The sequence below is a fragment of the Accipiter gentilis genome, chromosome 1, assembly GCF_929443795.1.
Source record: "Accipiter gentilis chromosome 1, bAccGen1.1, whole genome shotgun sequence".
In the NCBI taxonomy this organism is placed as follows: Eukaryota; Metazoa; Chordata; class Aves; order Accipitriformes; family Accipitridae; genus Astur; species Astur gentilis.
The window spans coordinates 29,348,152-29,366,384 of NC_064880.1; the positions used below are offsets into that span (position 1 = coordinate 29,348,152).

An 18,233-nucleotide genomic window follows, 5' to 3' on the forward strand; every position below is an offset into this window, starting at 1 on the left:
AATTTAAATACAGTATATGCAAAGATATTTTGCTGCAAGTTTCTCGTGTCTTTTTCCGGAGCCCTTCCAAAGGAAAAAGAACCAACTATGTGGTGAACTGTAAAATATACTAGGCCAGGCCTGTTAATTGAGCACCTCTTGCATTCTGTGTGATTTGAAAAGCAGTATCTTCAAATAAAAAAAAATTAGAAATGGCTTTTCCTTGTAGCTGTCAGCTTTGGCCGAGTCACTTGGTCCATTTCACTAGATTAAACACTTTATCATTAGACTTTGGAGAACGAAAACATTGTCTTTGTCATGAAGATTTAATTCCTGGAAATGTATTCAGGCAGGTTTCATCCTCTGTTGCAGTATTTGAATCCTAGCTAACTTGGTTTAGGATTATACTTTTTCTGTTCTAAATCATGCTAATAATACTCACATAAATTGTACTAGCTTTGATAAGGATATAAAAGGACATACTTTTTTCCAAGTTCAAAGAGCTATCCTATGTTTAAAAAAAAAAAACTCCAAAAAAACCAAAACCCTGAAACTACAAAACCTGTACCTTTACTAACTATGTGTGAACCACTTAAACCAAAAATCAACACTGAAACCAGTTGGTAAAACTTTGCTTGGAAGTTAAAACTTTTTTCATTTCTAACATAACCTATTCTATTACTTCAAATGTCTTGAGAAAAGAAGAAATGTAGATTTAAGTAAGATAAAACAAGAACAAAATACTTGTTTTGACTGTTTCATGGGAGTTTCAGAGACCTCCTATGTATGCACTATTCTGTGGAATAATGCATGTCTTTAGAATGTTTTTGAAAAGAGATTTTTTTTTTAGTTGGAAATGTGTAGATTCTTTTAGTAAATGATAGAAATAGTGACTTTTTAATGAGGTTTTACCTCTTCTTCCTGGTCAGTGTGGATTATTTTCTGTAGGCCTCCTCTATGTGTAGCTGTTCAGGTTTAATCTTTATCAATGATTGTTATTTAGTGACCTCAGATCCATGGTCAGTTTGCTATTGATATCAAAGAAAAGAGGATTGGGCCCCAATGGATTTTTTTTCTTGTGTGCCATGCAGCTGATTTGACTTTAAATCCTTGCCCAATATCTGTATACCTCTCATAGTCAGATTTACAGAGCAATTTTATGAATACAGAGGTCAATCTGGAGGACTTGACATACAGGAGATAGGCATTATTTGGTTAGGTCCTGATTCAAATTGCCTGAAGCTTGAGGTACATCCAGATACTAATTATCTTATGGGATCAGATCTTGTAAGCATTGTCAATATTTTGAGTTTCAGTCTAATGTGATGAAGGTAGGGGATCTAGAACAGTGAATTTGAATATACCAGCTCACTGATAAGAATCCATGCTGCTCACAAATGTTGTTCCAGGTTCTAACATTTCTGATCCTTATGTTCCTGATTACTTTCACATCGCACTTTTAATGTTATCTTCACAGTTACAGGAACTAGACATTTAATTTTTTTAAATGGGAGTTTGAGATTCTGATAACATTATATGATTCCAGAACCCTAGGAAAAAACCTGTCTGTACCTTGTTCTGGTCTTGCATAGAAAAAAGCATGAAGGTGTTTGTCTATTCTCATTTATTGACAAGCTTTAAATATGCCCCAAAAGAGCTGGGACTGCTGTGTCACTGCACAGGCAGCTGAAATACCAGTACGTGGATTAATGAATCAGGCCTGCTCTTCTCTATGTCTTTACTTGATTATCATATCACATTTTACAGGGTAATATTTCCCTGAAGAAGAATTTACAGTCAGTAAATAACTTGAGACAAGGATAAGGTTTATCCTACAGAATAACTGTTCCTTGTTGGCAGTTCTGAAATTCTAGCTAAAAGTGCTTCAGTCTTCACATTTTGAATGTCTCTGGCATCTAGAAACCTCATTATATAGAACCAAAGCAGTAAAACCAACTATGCTTGGGTTTAGTAATGTTTTAAACAGTCAGTGGAAGACTTGTAATTCTTGAGTGTTCTTGCATGAAAGTACTGTGAGTACAATTATGGTGAAGTCTCTCTCTCTCAAAAGTATACATATTGTATCTTGGTCTGTCCCTAGTTTCTGAATGTAAGTCTTGATTGTAAGAGAAACTTAAAACCAAGTGCTGCATTGGTATCATCAACATTGATACTCCTTACTACCCGGCAGCATGGTGCAGATGAGGACACTGTTGTGCTGCAGGATGTTCTAATGTGAGATAATACAGTTTGTATCTCAATGTTTGCAGCCTGACAAAGGGCTTTCTCTGATTTAACAGCTTTGTTATCAGCTGTTAAACAGGCCTCCTTGCTCAAGGTTATTAACCTGTGCAGAGAGGTAGACGTAAATTTTGTACAAGCTTCTCAGCCATCACAGCTCGCACTTGGGCATTGAGGTTTTTATTGATGCTGTTAAATCCAGTAAAACCTCTCTGTTAGAACCTGCCACAATCTTATTGTCATAATAGGATGTAATGAAACAAGATGGGTATGGGGATAAAAGAGGTTTGGGACATAATGCAAGTCACCCAGTCATTCAGTTTTCTTATGTGTATATTGCATGGTTCAACAGTACGAATGTTTCCAGGAACAGTATTTTGTTCTCTTGTATATCTTTCCTCATCACTTTTCCAAATGCCACCAAAATAAAGTTCCTGCCTGCTTTTCCACAAACGGTTAGGGGTAGAGTTCCACTTCAGATCTTGATGACTTTCAATTTTTACCAAGTTCTTGTTGAGGTTTTCCTCAAATGCCTCTTTTTTCCAATTAAATGTATTAACTTCCCTATACTGTGCTTACTGTACCTTTAGTCTCTGCTCCAGAGATGTAATGCCCTTCTGCAAAAGGTAGTTCAGTTCTCTAGCATAAGCGGATAATCTGATATCAGATGGCAGGAAAAACAAAGCATGTTGTTGTATCTCTGTTGAACGGCATGCTTCTGGGTCTTAACTGTCTGATTGCTCCTGGATCCCTGTGCTTGCTTTCTCCTAGTGTAGAGGTCCCAGCAAGAGATATGAACTGGAAACTTCCAAAATCCTCTTGAAATTATAGCAGCATTGCATTGTACTTTAAAAAACACTTTCCAGATTGCTAATCCTTCCTGTGGCTCTGGTTCTCCATAGTGTCCATTAAGGAACACAGGATTGATAGCTCATCATTAAACCTGTTCCAAACACTGGCAGCTGTCCTGTATATATCCAATTCAGACAGGTTCACAAGCCCCTGTCCTGTGTGCTGCCACACACTGCAGGTCCAACAGCTCTTTGTGTATTAATCTTGAGGCCTGTTGAAAAGGCAATGACTACATATGCCACAAGAATGTAAATTACAATGAGATTAAAATACCCACTACAGTGAATCTTGCTACCTAAACAAAAGAAACTTTCAGATAAACATGAAAACATCTTCCTAATTTTTATCCCAGACCTCTGTTTTGTCTTACAGCAATGTACCTCTCTTAATTGAGCGTATTCAGATAAACGAATTGCAACTTGCTTTTGCTCTGACAGCTGTCCTTTTTCAGTTGAACTCTGCCTTGAAGGCTTGCTACTTTTATAAGGCCCACAGCATGTAAATCAACAACAATATTACTAGTCAAAGCATGCTATTTCAGTGTTTCCCCATGTACTTTTGTTTTGAACAAAAGTAGTAGAGCAGGGACTGTCTCTTCAGTAACACAAAAGATTTATCAATATTTCAGCAACAGTAGCTATTTCTAAACAGTAGTTCAGATGTTACCAAGATGTAGTTGAAGAAATAGTCTAATTTATTCACTGGTGGAGCCTACTGTGTGATAATTGCACTGCATCTTTTTTCTGTTGTAGAAGAACCATCCCTTTCTAGGCAGGATTCTCTACAGTGTAGAACAGTTCAGCTTCTATTGAAGCTGATATAAAAGTATTTAGAAGCATGTGGAAAGATCACAGGATCAGACAGGTCTGGGTCCGTGATGCCATTATTAAAAACCATTCATCATGGGGTTTTTTGTTCTCCTAAGGAAGCTGGGCACAAATAATTCAAGGGAATCTCATCAAAGCCCTATCAAAGACTGCATATTAGTAATCTGGTCTTTATGGAATCAAGGACTGTTTAATATACTCCAGAGGCAGAAATAGGTCTAACGAAGAAGAACAACTCCTAATGAAGTTATAGAATTAAAATGGTTCTTTTTTTATTATACTATTTTCTTTGTTCTAAGAGCTTGATACTCTGTGGTAGAAGAGCTCTATAAACTCTATATGACTGTCACAGTTGGTATTAATTACTTGTGGTTGAAAGGTATGAAAAACTGCAACAAGTAATAAAATAGCCAAATGTATATGTTCATCTTTATGATGAGTGAATGCAGAGCATTTCTAAATCATGTCTCTTGAGGTGACTAGATCAGTCTATTTCTATAGCTTCTGCAATTCACAACAGGGAACTAAAAATAGAAATAAAATTGCCAGGAAAAAAACACTGTGTCAGTTTTTAGCATCAGTGAAGATCTAATGAATTATCTTGTCTTCATCACAATCAAATCTTATCTTAGATTAAGGACTGCATGGACTGTTTTCATTACCCAAGACAAATATGGACATTATTTCACAGCTAGTATTGTCTAAACTTTTGGAAACAAAACTTCTGCTTATTTTTGTGGAAGAGCTTATTTCCCTTCTGTTAGGGGAGTCAGAACTGGCTGTAACTATTGTCTGTAGCATAAAGGCTAACTTCATCCTGGAGAAACGGAGCTTCTGCCAGTAAATAGCAGTATTTCCTTTCCTGGCTGATAGAAGTGCCGTTGAAGACTATTCTCTACCGAGATGAACAAAGATGCTGTTAGCACTGCCTTTTCTGAACTTTGAGTCACTTTGAGATTTGCAGTTTGAGTTGTACTGATCCAGAGAATGGATTTCCACACACTGCCATGTAAACAAATGACCCATATTTGGTTCAGTTCTCTTTAGTTTTTGTCAATCTATATAGAAAGAAATTTTTCTGTTAAGACTTGAGTTTTGCTTTCAGCTGTTTGCTTACTACAAATGTTCATGTATTTAAGAAAAACTTAAGACTGTTTAATGGTCAAAAATGATATAAGCTCCTCTTACTATTCTGGCAAGCATAGAAAGTTGTATGAAAAGATATTTAATACACTTCTGCTTGTATACACAGTAATCTTTCTCCAGATGTAACTAGCGGTGTCTATCTTGCAGAGGAAGGTTAAAGAAACTGCAAATCGAAACAATATACTCCTTGAGTCACGTCTTGAGCTAAGCTATATGCTGAGAAATATACTGGCATGTGGAGGAGCTTCTTTTTTAAAAAAAATAGGGCCATTCCTGTACTTAATTTTCCAAGAGGAGCTATGGTTTTATTGTACTTCTTTGATAAAGCATTAGTACCCCATTGGAATACTAGCAGCATAACCAGTCTGATGTACTAAATTTTAAAGTGCAACAGATGGAAGCGGGGCCAAAAAGAGTCTCCATCTACTTGACAGAGAAACCGTGAGTGTCTGCAGAATAAGGATGTGAAGTGGCAGCATGGTCTAGCATAAGTGTGTATGTATGATCACATTACTAACACTAGATACCAGTCTTTGCTGGGTGTCACTCAGTAGAAGTGTTCTATAAAGCGATGGCACTATTTTTTAAATGGTGATCAAATTTAACTTGATCTCAAGATGTAATATTGTCACCTATGTGTATTTTTTTCACTACTAATTAGGTTTTTGAAGATGGTCGTTTACCATCTTTTACAATATATTGCATTCTGAAATTCCTACAAGTATTAAAGCTCCTGGGTTTTCATGAAGACATGAGAAACTACTTCTAGTGCTTTAGTGTAACATGTGTTATGTCAGTTGCCCCTAAACCAGGTTTCAAATCTGAAGAAGAACTAAGTGCAACTTAAGTAAATTTTTTTATGCATTGGGAATAGCAGTACTACTACTAAGACTTTAGTACCTGAATAGTTTTGGGGATAAAAATATACTCTATGTGCAGCACTGTGACCCCACATACAATAGGAATGACAAAAAGAAGTATGGAGCAATTCTAGTTTTAATAAAAGATTTGGATTTTGTGTTGAAAAATGAAGTCGTCTTTGAGTGTGATGCGAGCATTTATTTCTTATGTACATCCCTAAATAAGTATGTGTAACCTTAAGCACATCCGTTACCTTAGAAAAAATTTAAAATAACAAAATACTTGCTGCTGTTACTAATAACAAGATGCTCTTTGAAGTATCTTTACTCTTCAACATATGTTATAAACATTTTTATTATTTGGTTGCAAGAGGTTGATTTATGTTGTTCTATTGTAAGATGGGTCTTATGCTTACATTATGTCTTCTGGGTTTTTTTTTGAGAAAGTGCGTGCTTTGTGATCAATAGGATTACACTGCAAGCTTATTCAGTCATGACTTGGAGATTTTATGTAAGGATTAATTTAAACAGATAAGTCTTCACAGTTAATTATGCATTAACACTTCAAAAGAACTAAATGCAAGTGGATACAAAAGCATATGAAATCATGCCAAAAAAAGTTATGTAACAACAATAAAAAAACTTGCTGATAATATTAGGATACAATTCTTGGCCAGCAAAATTTGAAAATAGACAAAACTACAAGTAATTATACTTGCAAAATTCTTGAATAAATGATTGCTATTTGACATGTAAAGCATAAGGGTAAACATTTATTGTGGGGATTCACTTGCACTGTTAACACTAATGAGTTGTGTTGTTAAATTTGCCCCTTAGAGCACTACAGATTAATGAAAAAATACTCTAGTTGATGTATACTATATTTCAGGAACTTTCAGACTACCCAGATATTTGCCCATATATTTTCAGCCTGTTCCAGGATGATTTAGTTGGATGTTAGTACTGTGAGACACTCTCCATAAAGTCTTTTATTGTTTCATAGTTTACATAGTGTGAGTATAGCAGCCTGACAAACACAAATTCAGTGTCACAAGTTTCTATAGCATTTCCATCTGAAATTGATTCTTCCTGGTATTTCTCATGTACTAGTTACAAGGTAGTATAGCTTGTAACTTATGATGCACAAGAAAATTCAGAAGTGCTTGTTTGGTGCAGATACCAGGCAGTGAAGAATAAGTACAGATCAGTGGAGCAACTTGAATGTAAGCACATCTCAATCACTGATCAAATTGAGTTGGCATAAACTTCTGAAAAACAGATAGAGACTTAGGATGAATATAGTGTCATGCTGATATGCTCCTTATTTTACATTGAAGTTCTAAGTCTGCAACTGTCCATGCTGTATATGGCTAATGGACACCCTTGCTCCACGCAGGGGTAAACATGGTGACTTCACAGCCAGGGATAGTCTAGAAATTGATACGTACCAGATCTGTGTGGCACATTCTCAATTAAGGTGGCACAGCACTCTTTGCAGCTTGTTATCCTTTCATACAAACCCCAACATTTGCATGTTTCTCATGCTCTATGAAAACATAAGTCTGGTGAACTGCAAACAGCTCTTTCATTAGTGTGCACCTTGGAGGAGCTATGGTGTGTGCACAGAGGGTCTGGGGCCCTCGCCAGTGCCTGCAAGGGACATGTAGTTACCCACAGCTTCGCTGTTAGGAAAGTTTATTGGCAGCAATATAGCGAGACAGTGAAGCAACTGGTGTCTGTTAAGATTGAAGAAACTGAAAACTGCCTGTGAACGTGTAGTGGGCAGGAACCATGTGACAGCCTTAGCCACTGATAGTTTCCTTATCTGTGTTGAAGCCTGTCGAAGCCAGGGCAAGGTGGTCCTGACCGTGTATGGCCAGTGCCAAGGCCTATGTTGCTGTCATGGACCTGTGGAAGGACCCTCTACTTACAGTGGCCCCAGAGGCAATAAAGAAGACAAAGTCATTGTTCTTTGTCAAGGCCCAAACTCCTTACATCCACAGCTCAGCACCAAGTGTGTTATGCAGTCTGTCTCACTTTTTCCGCTTCTCTTATTTGTGTTCCTCATATGTTTAATTTGTCTTAATTTTCCATGTTCTCCTGGTAGCTGCTTTGGTAGTGATTGTTTAGGTAGGTCTTTCTTCTAATTGAGGTATAAATGTGGGACTTTAGTGAATACAATTCTGTAATGGTAAACCTTGTACTGATCCTCTGAGAAAACTATTTTTCATAGTAACATAACTGAGGAGAAGCAGCTAATAAGGAATGGGGTAATAACAGAGAAGCAACAGCATAACACTACTGAAAATACTATATGAGACATTGAGAAAATGAAGTGCTTTGCTGCCTGAAGAAAGCTTAGATGTATGACATGCATGTTAATGCTTCCTTATTTTCTTTTGAAGGATCGCCGCTTTAATGATGAGATTGACAAACTGACTGGATACAAGACAAAGTCACTCTTGTGCATGCCCATAAGAAACAGTGATGGAGAGATTATTGGTGTTGCCCAAGCAATAAATAAGACTCCTGGAGGTGCCCCTTTTTCTGATGATGATGAAAAAGTAAGATTACCTTTACTTTTGTATTTTTTTTTTAATTTCTTTTGTAACTCGGTAGACCCTTCTAAAGATATTTAATCCAAATAAGTAAATGGCACAGCACTTGTGTTAATTATGGTTTTCTACAGGTGCTTAACATAAAATGTACGTTTTTATTGTTCTCAACATAAAACATGTATCTGTTCTGTAAATGTGGGAGATCTTGTGGCTGAAACCTCAACTTCATGGTCTCTCAATCTTATGTAGACTTTTCTCATGTAGATCTTAATAGGAAGACTTATTTATTTTTTAAAAACTTACCTGTAAGAACAAGTTCGGGGGGGGAAACTATCAGAGACACTCCTAAGCCTGCTGACTTTAAAAATCACCACCTTCTCTTAGTGCTCTTCATGAGTTACATAACTGTAGCATAGGCAAAGGAAATTTTATTTTAGAGATTATGCATATACAACTTTATGCTACCCTAAAATATGGGAGACTTGCAAATACCGACTAAGAAGGCAGGAAGAGGGCACTAGGTGTGTATATGAAGTGAAATTTGGAGAGTAAAGGGAGCTCAAAGGGAGAAGAATAGAGGGAGCCGCAAGGAGGGGACTTGAATTAAAGAAAGCAGGGGAAAATAGGAATTGGTGCTGTTGAATGCAGATGCATACAGCTGAGTGTGGAGGGAAAATGTGCGTGAAGCCAAAAGATGACTGGGGAAGAGAATGGTAGAGGGCAGCAAGCTGGGGAGTAACAGAACAGTAAATCTCTCTGCCCAGGAGAAAGAAATGGAGTCTCCTTCAAGCATGAACAGGGAAATACACTTCTGTGTATTAAAATAGTATTAAATCTCATTTTTGTGGAAGTGTAGTTAGAGGCAGAATTTGCCCCTGAAAGCTCTTTATGTTGATTTAAAGGCAGTTAATATTTCATGCAGAGCCACTGTTGGTGTATTGCATACATGTTGACATGTCTGTGCTGTGACCAAAAGGGGTGTTAAGTAATGCCAATTTGAAGGGGAAAATTGTGTCGCATTGACTCATCTAAGTAAATGGAGATAATTTTTAGAATCAAGATAGCTTGATGTGAATAAAATGCATCATAAAGCTAAACTAATAGTGGCTTATAAATGGTGTGAAATATTGCATAAATCAAACTCATCCTCCATAGGAACCATAGTAATTGTATTTTTGAGTACTACTAGAAGTTGTTATTACATTATTAACTTGTTATATATTTACAGCAATACATTTAGATCATTGTGCATAACCATTTCATAGTTTGAAACAATTGTTTTGTGGGAATAAGAATATGAATCTTTATATGAATTATGTCTGTTAACAGAATCATACTCTGGTTTTCTGTGCAGTGGGATTAATTAAAAATTGAATTACTTTTTGAAGTTTCAGTGTGTGAAGGAACTTTTTGCAGTCCAGGTAGGAAAATCTTTGCTAAGTGACATCTTAAGTGGGTGCATTAAAGTTGAGAGTAAAAAGGAGTACTGATTATTTTTATACTTTGTGTTGGTTATCAGATATGTCTTTCAATAGAAACAATTATGAGCAAATATTTCTTTATATTTTTATTAGATTATTTAGCATAGCACAACTTTTCTTAGCAGCACCTACTTACACTTGAAGAGCCAGCTTGCTTGCTGTGTACCAGTGTTTGCTTTTGGTGCTTTTTCTAAATCTGTTTCAACATTATATTCTGATCTGATGTGCTCTTGAGCTACTTGTTAACTTCTTGTTAAGCTTCAGGCTTCAGTCTCATTAAAACCTACCCATTTGGATCCAAGTTGAAAGAAGAGACATGTTTGGATTATAATGTTCTTTAAAATACATTCAACAAATAAAAGGAGTGGAGGATAAATTAGGCTAATGGTAAGAAAGCTTATGGTTTGACAGACTAATGATACAGATGACTCAGTTCCCCATTTCTACATAGTACTGTAGAGTGAGCTTTTGAAAAAAACTTTTATAAAGAGTAACTGCGGTTATTCTTCACACCAACACTATTAGTAACTTTATTGAAAAAATAATTACAAAAACAATACTCATTGCAGTGTGTATATTTGGCATCATCTTTTGGTTAGATATTTTCTTCTGAACATGTGTTGAGTAGCAAGGAAGAAAGTTGGTCCGATCTCCGGCAGTATCACCTATTCTAGCACCACATTAAAGACAACTTCTCTCTTCTATATAAAGCTTTTAAACTTTTTTCCATAAAAATAATTAGCTTTAGATTTCTGTTTCTGCAAGGTGTCTGTGTAACTGATTCTGCATAGTGATGTAGTTTGAATTAAACAACTTTAAAAATAACTCTCAATTTTCAGATGCTGCTTTTTTGGACATCTGGAGTGACCCAGTACTTAAACAATTTAAGTTATCTAAACTTGAGTAACCTTTAGTTTGCTTCTGAATTACTTCTGATTCTTGAAAATCTTGGGTGTTGAATATTGACTTATTAGCACACAATACAAATCTGGCAGTGTATGCTACAATGGGTAGCCAAATGCAAATTAAACAAAATGAGACCTTCTCTGAATATGCTTTTTTCTGCACTTTTTATTAGTACTCTATGTGTCTGAGTAATGGGAATTTGGTTTAAAATGCAGCCTTTATCATGGCTATGACATTTGATTATCATACATTCAACTAGCAAAACAACTGTGTACATGTGAATTGTGTATTACATGACCATATTAGTGTAAATATTTGATGCCAGTACTGAGGCTGTGGCATTTGCTTCCATTCAGTGACTGCTAAATACTAAAATCAGCAAGTTGCCTGTACTTCAATTGCCATCTTTATTTTTCCTAGTCGTTTATATCACTGTTATAATTATAAGCCTGTATATTAGAACTCTTCAAGAATATATTAATGGGTTCTGACATGTAGAATTTATGGGAAAAATAAATGAGAACATAACCATTACCATGCCCTGTAATAGATCTGGTATTTAATGAGGCCTGGCAATCTGTGTGCTGTTACTTCCAAATCTGTGCTTTTAAGTTTCTTCACTCACTGGTAACCTAGAAAGCATCATATACCTCTGGGAAGCAAGAGAGCATACACTTCCAGGGGAATGTCTTGCAGGATTAGCAAACAGGCTTTTTATTGTAATATCAGCAAAAGTGGTTGTGAGGAAAGAGGGCAAGTGAAAACTGGGAAGTCCTTCTCAAAATAAGAAAAGATCTACCTGGGTATTGAGATGGTTTGTGCAGAAAAGCCTGATGAGTAGCTGACAAAAGATGTAAATTCAACTTTATGTTGATGTTATTTCCAACAACTAGCAGCTTCAGAATGCTTAGAAAATGAAAATGTAAATTATTCCTCTTCCTGCCCCTCAAGCCCTCTCAAAGAAATGTCAGTATCATTTAAGTCTGACTCTTGTTTGCCAGTGTCTATCCTCTTAATATTGTGTGAAGCAATTAAAATCTGTTGGGTTTTTTACAAAGCTACAAGACTATATTGTATAATGAAATGTCACTTGGGGGCACTACTGTCTTGAGTCAATAGGAAACAAAGAATTATGTTTTCAATTAGAATTAAGTAGAGGCTAGCATCATTTTTATGTACTCTTAGTTATTTTCAGGAAGTTAAGAGCAAATAAAATATTTAAGATTTGAAGAGTTTTTAATACTCCCAAGCTGTAACCAAGTTTATATTTTGCAATATGTGAAATGGAGTATTAGATTTCAAAGTTTTTCTAGTTTTGTTTTTCATGGCAAACTTTCAGGTTTTTCTTTTACATATCTGACCATGGTGATGATAACACAGCACTAATGATGAGTCTAAGTGAATTTTCCACATGTAATGATTGTTTCCCACTGCCAAATTTCTTTTCTCCTTTTGATGTAAGGGATGTTTCAGCCAATTCATTGTTTAAGTGCAGAACTAGACTTGACAGCCACTACCACGAGAGAAAAATGTTCTGTCTCACAATGTGTTTTGTCTCCCCAATATCAGCGACTCAGTTGAAGAGGCTGATTTCAGAGATTTCCAGTTTGATACAAACAATAGTAGAATACCTTATTGGTTTTGTATAGCAGCCATCACTACTGTATTATGTTGTGTAATTGGTAACTTTTGGGGAAAATAGGCTGGTGATATACTTTTACATGTATTTTGCAGATGAAGACACCAGTTCATCTGTACAGACATAGAGTAGGAAGATTAAAACCCCAAACCCTTGAAAAGAACTGTGTACCCTGCATGCATTCCCACTACTGTCCTGAAGATTCATTTAAGTATCTGTGCTGTTTGCTGGTGAGTCATACTTGTTCCAGGACTAGTGAGAAACTCAGCCTAACAAGAGTTTGACAGTCTGTAGTTTAGATTATTGTATGGCCTTTAGAGTCTTCTGAGATGTGGTGCCAAAACAAATCTAGTCTGTCATCAGAGAGACTTGACAAACACCAGCAGCAGCTCCACAGTCACTTAAACTGGTGTCCTGGTTCTCTCTGGCTCTGATGTCCTGCTAGCCTGAAAGAACTGAATTGACTAGGACAGCCAGTTTGAATTGAATCCTGCTTGACTTACTGAAAAGCAGTAGTCTGAATGCAGTGAGACCTCTCCTGGGAGGGGAAAGGAAGAATTGCATTTTGTTGACTGTGCTCTGAGGATAGTTTTATTAAGAACTGTATACATCCAGATTCCAGGATTCAGCTGGTGTACGTTTGGTTTGTGAGGGCTTGAAGATATGGTTCTTTCATGTTCCAACACTTCTATTTCTTACATTCCTAAAAGCAGCCCTGTGATTCTAAACTGCCCAATTTAATGTGCTTGTCTTGGTCCATATTACTTAAGGTTTAAATATGTTCTATGCTGTGTCTCCCATAGTGATGAATGATTTGCAGGGATTTTGGTATACCTGCTGATTTGTTTTCTGTGAGTTTTTACATGATGGGCTTAGTCACGCTGGCAGGTAGCAATTTCAAAGTTAGTTAGGATGGTTTCCTTATCTTAAGGAAGTAATCAACTGTAAAAACAAAAAACAAACAAAAACAAAAAAACAAAACACAACAACAAAACTATGAGGGAAGGGAGTGATCCAGAACAGGCAAGCATCTCTGACTGTTGTGAAAATGATGACCCCATCTCTGAGTGTGTGGAATCTACAAAAGTCACCTGAAAATTATTTTGATGGGTCCACTAAAAAGGAACACAAGAAACAAATTAGGTAAATTTTCTTGTTTCATATATTGCAGTATGTGATGACCTCCTGCTAAAATCTACCTTGGTTCTCTGAAAATCTGCATGACAGTGAGACTCCAAAAACTATTATTTAAAACTGGCATAATCCTCAAAGGTGTCATGTGGCTTGTATGTCACTTGCATCCCAATGCAAGAGATAAATTCACTGAAAGAAGGCAGAGAATAACAAAGACATTTGAAGGATGAAGGTGCTGAAGCACTACAACTATCTGGGAAACTCTAATGGTCTATTAGGCACAGTTCTCAAAAAGTACTTGCTGCACAAATCTAAATTAAAATAAATCACAGTAACTGAACTCTCTGGCTGGGGGAGTTTAAAACAATTTGTCACTAGAATATCGGTTTTATCGAGGCAGCTTCACACCACTGATTTGCAACCAACCGCACCAAATGACTGCATTGACAAATGCTTGAATGGATTGTGCCTTGCATATGTTCAGTCGTGCTTTCAAGTTAAGCTGAAAGTCTAGATTTCTTTTTAATTACAGAACTCTATAAATGTGCTTGAAACTCAACAAAAGCATATCTGTATAAATACCGCTGTTTTGAGACTGGCAGTTAATATTTGAATTGGGCATCTTTATATCTGAGGTATGGAAACACGTCTAAAAGGTCTTGCAGTGATATTTTAGTGAAGTATGTATTTTTTCCAAATATAAATGTGTATTTTCCTAGGCTCAGGGGCTACTTTGTTGCTATGTGTTTATGGTACATACTACACTAAATCCTTGGTACCTGTTTGAGGCCTCTAGGTGCCATCATGAAACAAAGTAACTCTGCCATTTCACAGTGGAGTTCAAGATCCTTAGGGCAGTGAGGAGGGTGCACAGCAAGCTTGCTAGCCTGGACTTCAGGAGAGCAGACTTTGGACTCTTTTGGGAGTACCATGGGATACAGCCCTGCAGGGAAGAGGGGCCTAGAAAGCTGGTTAATATTGAAGGATCACCTCCTCCAAGCTCAGGAGTGAGGCATCCTAACAGAGGAAGTCAGGCAAAAATGCCAGGAGGCCTGTGTGGATGAACAAGGAGCTCCTGGACAAACCCAAACACAAAAAAGAAGCATACAGATAGTGGCAGCAAGGACAGGCAGCCTGGGAAGAATACAGAGAAACTGTCTGAGCAGGCAGGGATGAGGTTAGGAAAGCCAAAGCCCTGATAGAATTAAATCTGGCCAGGGATGTTAAGGGCAACAAGAAAAGCTTCTATAGCTATGTTGGTGTTAAAAGGAAGACTAGGGAAAATGTTGGCCCTGCCCAGAAGGAAATGGGAGACCTGGTTACCTGGGACATGGAGAAGACTGAGGTACTCAATGACTTTTCCAGCTGCACCACCCAAGTCACAGAAGGCAAAGGCAGGGACTGGGAAAATAAACTGTCCACTGTAGGAGAAGATCAAGTTTGAGACCATCTAAGGAACCTGAAGGTGCACAAGTCCATGGGACCTGATGAGATGGATCCACGGGTCCTGAGGGAACTGGCGGATGAAGTGGCTAAGCCACTATCCATCATATTTGAGAAGTTGTGGCAATCTGGGGAAGTCCGCCCTGACTGGAAGAGGGGAAACATAACCCCCATTTTTAAAAAGGGAAAAAAAGGACCACCTGGGGAACTACAGGCCAGTCAGTCTCACCTCTGTGCCCAGCAAGATCATGGAGCAGATCCTTCTGGAAACTATGCTAGGGCACATGGAAAATAAGGAGGTAATTGGTAACAGCCAACATGGCTTCACTAAGAGCAAATCATGCCTGACAAATTTGGTGGCCTTCTATGATGGGGTTACAGCGTCGGTGGATAAGGGAAGAGCAAAGGACATCATCTACCTGGACTTGTGCAAGGCATTTGATACTGTCCCACACAACATCCTTGTCTCTAAATTGGAGAGACATGGATTTGACGGATGGATGGATCACTTCGTGGATAAGGAATTGGCTGGATGGCTGCACTCAGAGTTGCAGTCAACAGCTTGATGTCCAAGTGGAGACTAGTGACAAGCGGTGTTCCTCAGGGGTTGGTATTGGGACCGGTGCTGTTTAACATCTTTGGCAATGTAGACAGTGGGATCCAGTGCACTGTCAGCAAGTTTGCCAATGATACTAAGCTGTGTGGTGCAGTTGACACGCTGGAGGGAAGGGATGCCATCCAGAGGGACCTTGAGAGGTGGGCTTGTGTGAATCTCATGAAGTTAAACAAGGCCAAGTGGAAGGTTCTGCATGTGGATTGAGGCAAGCACAAATACAGGCTGGGCAATGAGTGGATTGAGAGCAGCCCTGAGGAGAAGGACTTGGGGGTATTAGCGGATGAAAACTGAATGTGAGCCAGCAGTGTGTGCTCGCGGTCCAGAAAGCCAGTTGCATTCTGGGCTGCATCGAGAAGTGTGGCTAGCGAGTTGACAGAGGTGATTCTACCCCTCTACTCCTGTGAGACACCACCTGGAGTACAGTGTTCAGCTCTGGAGCCACTGACATAAGAAGGACCTGCTGGAATGAGTCCAGAGGAGGGCTGTGAAGATGATCAGGGGGCTGGAGCACCTCTCCTATGAAGACAGGCTGAGAGAGTTGGGGTTGTTCAGCCTGGAGAAGAGAAGGCTTCAGGAAGATCTTATAGCAGGAAAGCTGGGGAGGGACTTTTTCCAAGGGCATGTAGTGATAGGACAAGGGAGAATGGCTTTAGACTGAAAGGGAGTAGATTTAGATTAGTAATTAGGAAAAACCTCTTTACTGTGAGGGTGGTGAGGCACTGGAACAGGTTGCCCAGAGAGGCTTTGGATGCCCCATTCCTGGAAGTGTTCAAGGCCAGGTTGGATGGGGCTTTGAGCAGCCTGGTCTAGTGGAAGGTGTCCCTGACTATGGCAGGGGGTTGGTCCCTTCCAACCCAAACCATTCTATGATTCTAAATAAACACATTATCATATTTGGCATCAGGAAGTGTTTCTCTATAGAACAGTTCAGTGAAGATTTTCATGGTTTTTTTTGTGGGGACTGGGATTTTGTTCTTGTCTTGTATGATGGTAAGAGTGAGGAAGGTATCTGGATTCTTCCCACAATTGCCAGCAGGAATCTGAACCTGTTGGCTCTTCCCATATTTCCTGTGCTTGTATCCTCTTAATTAATATGGAGAGACCTGAATAACAGCTCTTGTCTTTAAACCTGGATTGTCATTTGGCTAATGTTTGTAGTATTTGACTAAAAGCTCAATAAACTAAATGGAAGAATCTCTGACTTCATTGGTTTCTAAACATCAGACCTCCATCCATTTCTACCAGGGGAGCATTTCAGTAAATGCAGACCCCCCCCAAGTCGATTTTATGAAGCTTAAATTCATCCAGGTCAGAGCACTGTAAAGAAATTGGTTAAGGATCTGTTCTGGCTTCTGTACCCTTCCACTAGATGCAAACAGGCTTCAATAGGCTGGATAGAGTTTCTGTGGTAGACTGTGCTGTAGATCAAACACCTCTCTGAGATATCTCTATTCACTAGACATAAAAAAGATGACTGTTTGACTCCTTGAAAAGTCAGGAAACTGGAGAGGTTGTTATGACGAACCTCCCCCTAACACAACAAAGGTCAGAGTCTCCCTTGAGTTGTTTAATTTTTTTTTTCTAGGAGATGTTTTGTCAGCTGCCTGGAGTCTGAAGTTGCCTCTGAGCTTGAAAAAACTGATCAAATTTAGAAATCGTAGTCAGTCCTGGAAACTGAGTCATACAAAGAGTCACGAGACAGAATAAAGCTTTCATAATATTTTAGATGCTTGTGGTCAAAACAATCTGGTTGGTACCAGAACCCTGTATGCATTTCTTCCCGTGTTGGGCCTAATCTCTGTTTAGCTCTACAACAACTGTGTTGAATCTAATCATAGTATGGGAGCTGCTGTTTTTATGTACCCAGTTATGCGCAGGTTATGTTAAATTGATCCAGTAGATATGTTAGATAATCTTCATGTCTCTTGGATGAACTACTTCAAGTGGATTAGAGAGTCACCAAGGTAGCATTGTAGTGGTTATTGTAAGGCAGGCTGTGCAACTGCATAAGGACTTAAGATGTTTTCAGAGACACGCAGAGCCCTGAGCCTTCAACAGGCTGATGGCAACAGGCAGTGCTTTACAGCCTCAGTTAAGGTTTTTTACTGCTCTGTTTGGCAATTTGTGGAAGCAGTCTGACTGATTTCCTAGGAAATCAAAGCCCTTTTCTTTGGATGTGAGGGCATCAAGTATTTGTATCTAATGCAGCATTTGAGAACACATATTGCTGCTTTGCTTCATGCTTTGTTCAGTCTTATTATCAAAAATTGTACTTGTAATGATTTTTATTAATTTTGTCCCTGTTTGACAAAACTCCAATGGAGTTATGAGGGTAAGTGATCCATTAAAGACACTAATTATGAAGCATTCAGTAGTACTGTGGGTCTTGCTAAGAGACTTCTGGGTTTTCCTGCAAATTCTGAAGCATAAAAATAGCCCTGGAGCTTGTGCTCTGTTTTCCTCTTTTATTGGTATTCACAAGGGGTTGCAGTAGGCCTGGAGAAAGGAGTCCAGATCTTTACTGGTCAAACACATGAGCAGATGTCACAGG

The 18,233-nt window shown here is 38.3% G+C and overlaps 1 protein-coding gene across 1 annotated transcript in view; it reads left to right on the forward strand.

Moving 5' to 3' along the window:
• The window catches only part of PDE11A (phosphodiesterase 11A), a 143,422-nt gene that overhangs the window by 9,505 nt on the left and 115,684 nt on the right, over nt 1-18,233 (forward strand). Inside the window, exon 2 of the mRNA XM_049808666.1 lies at nt 8,311-8,469. Coding sequence (XP_049664623.1) covers nt 8,311-8,469 — 159 coding nt within the window. The remainder of the gene's footprint in view (nt 1-8,310; nt 8,470-18,233) is intronic.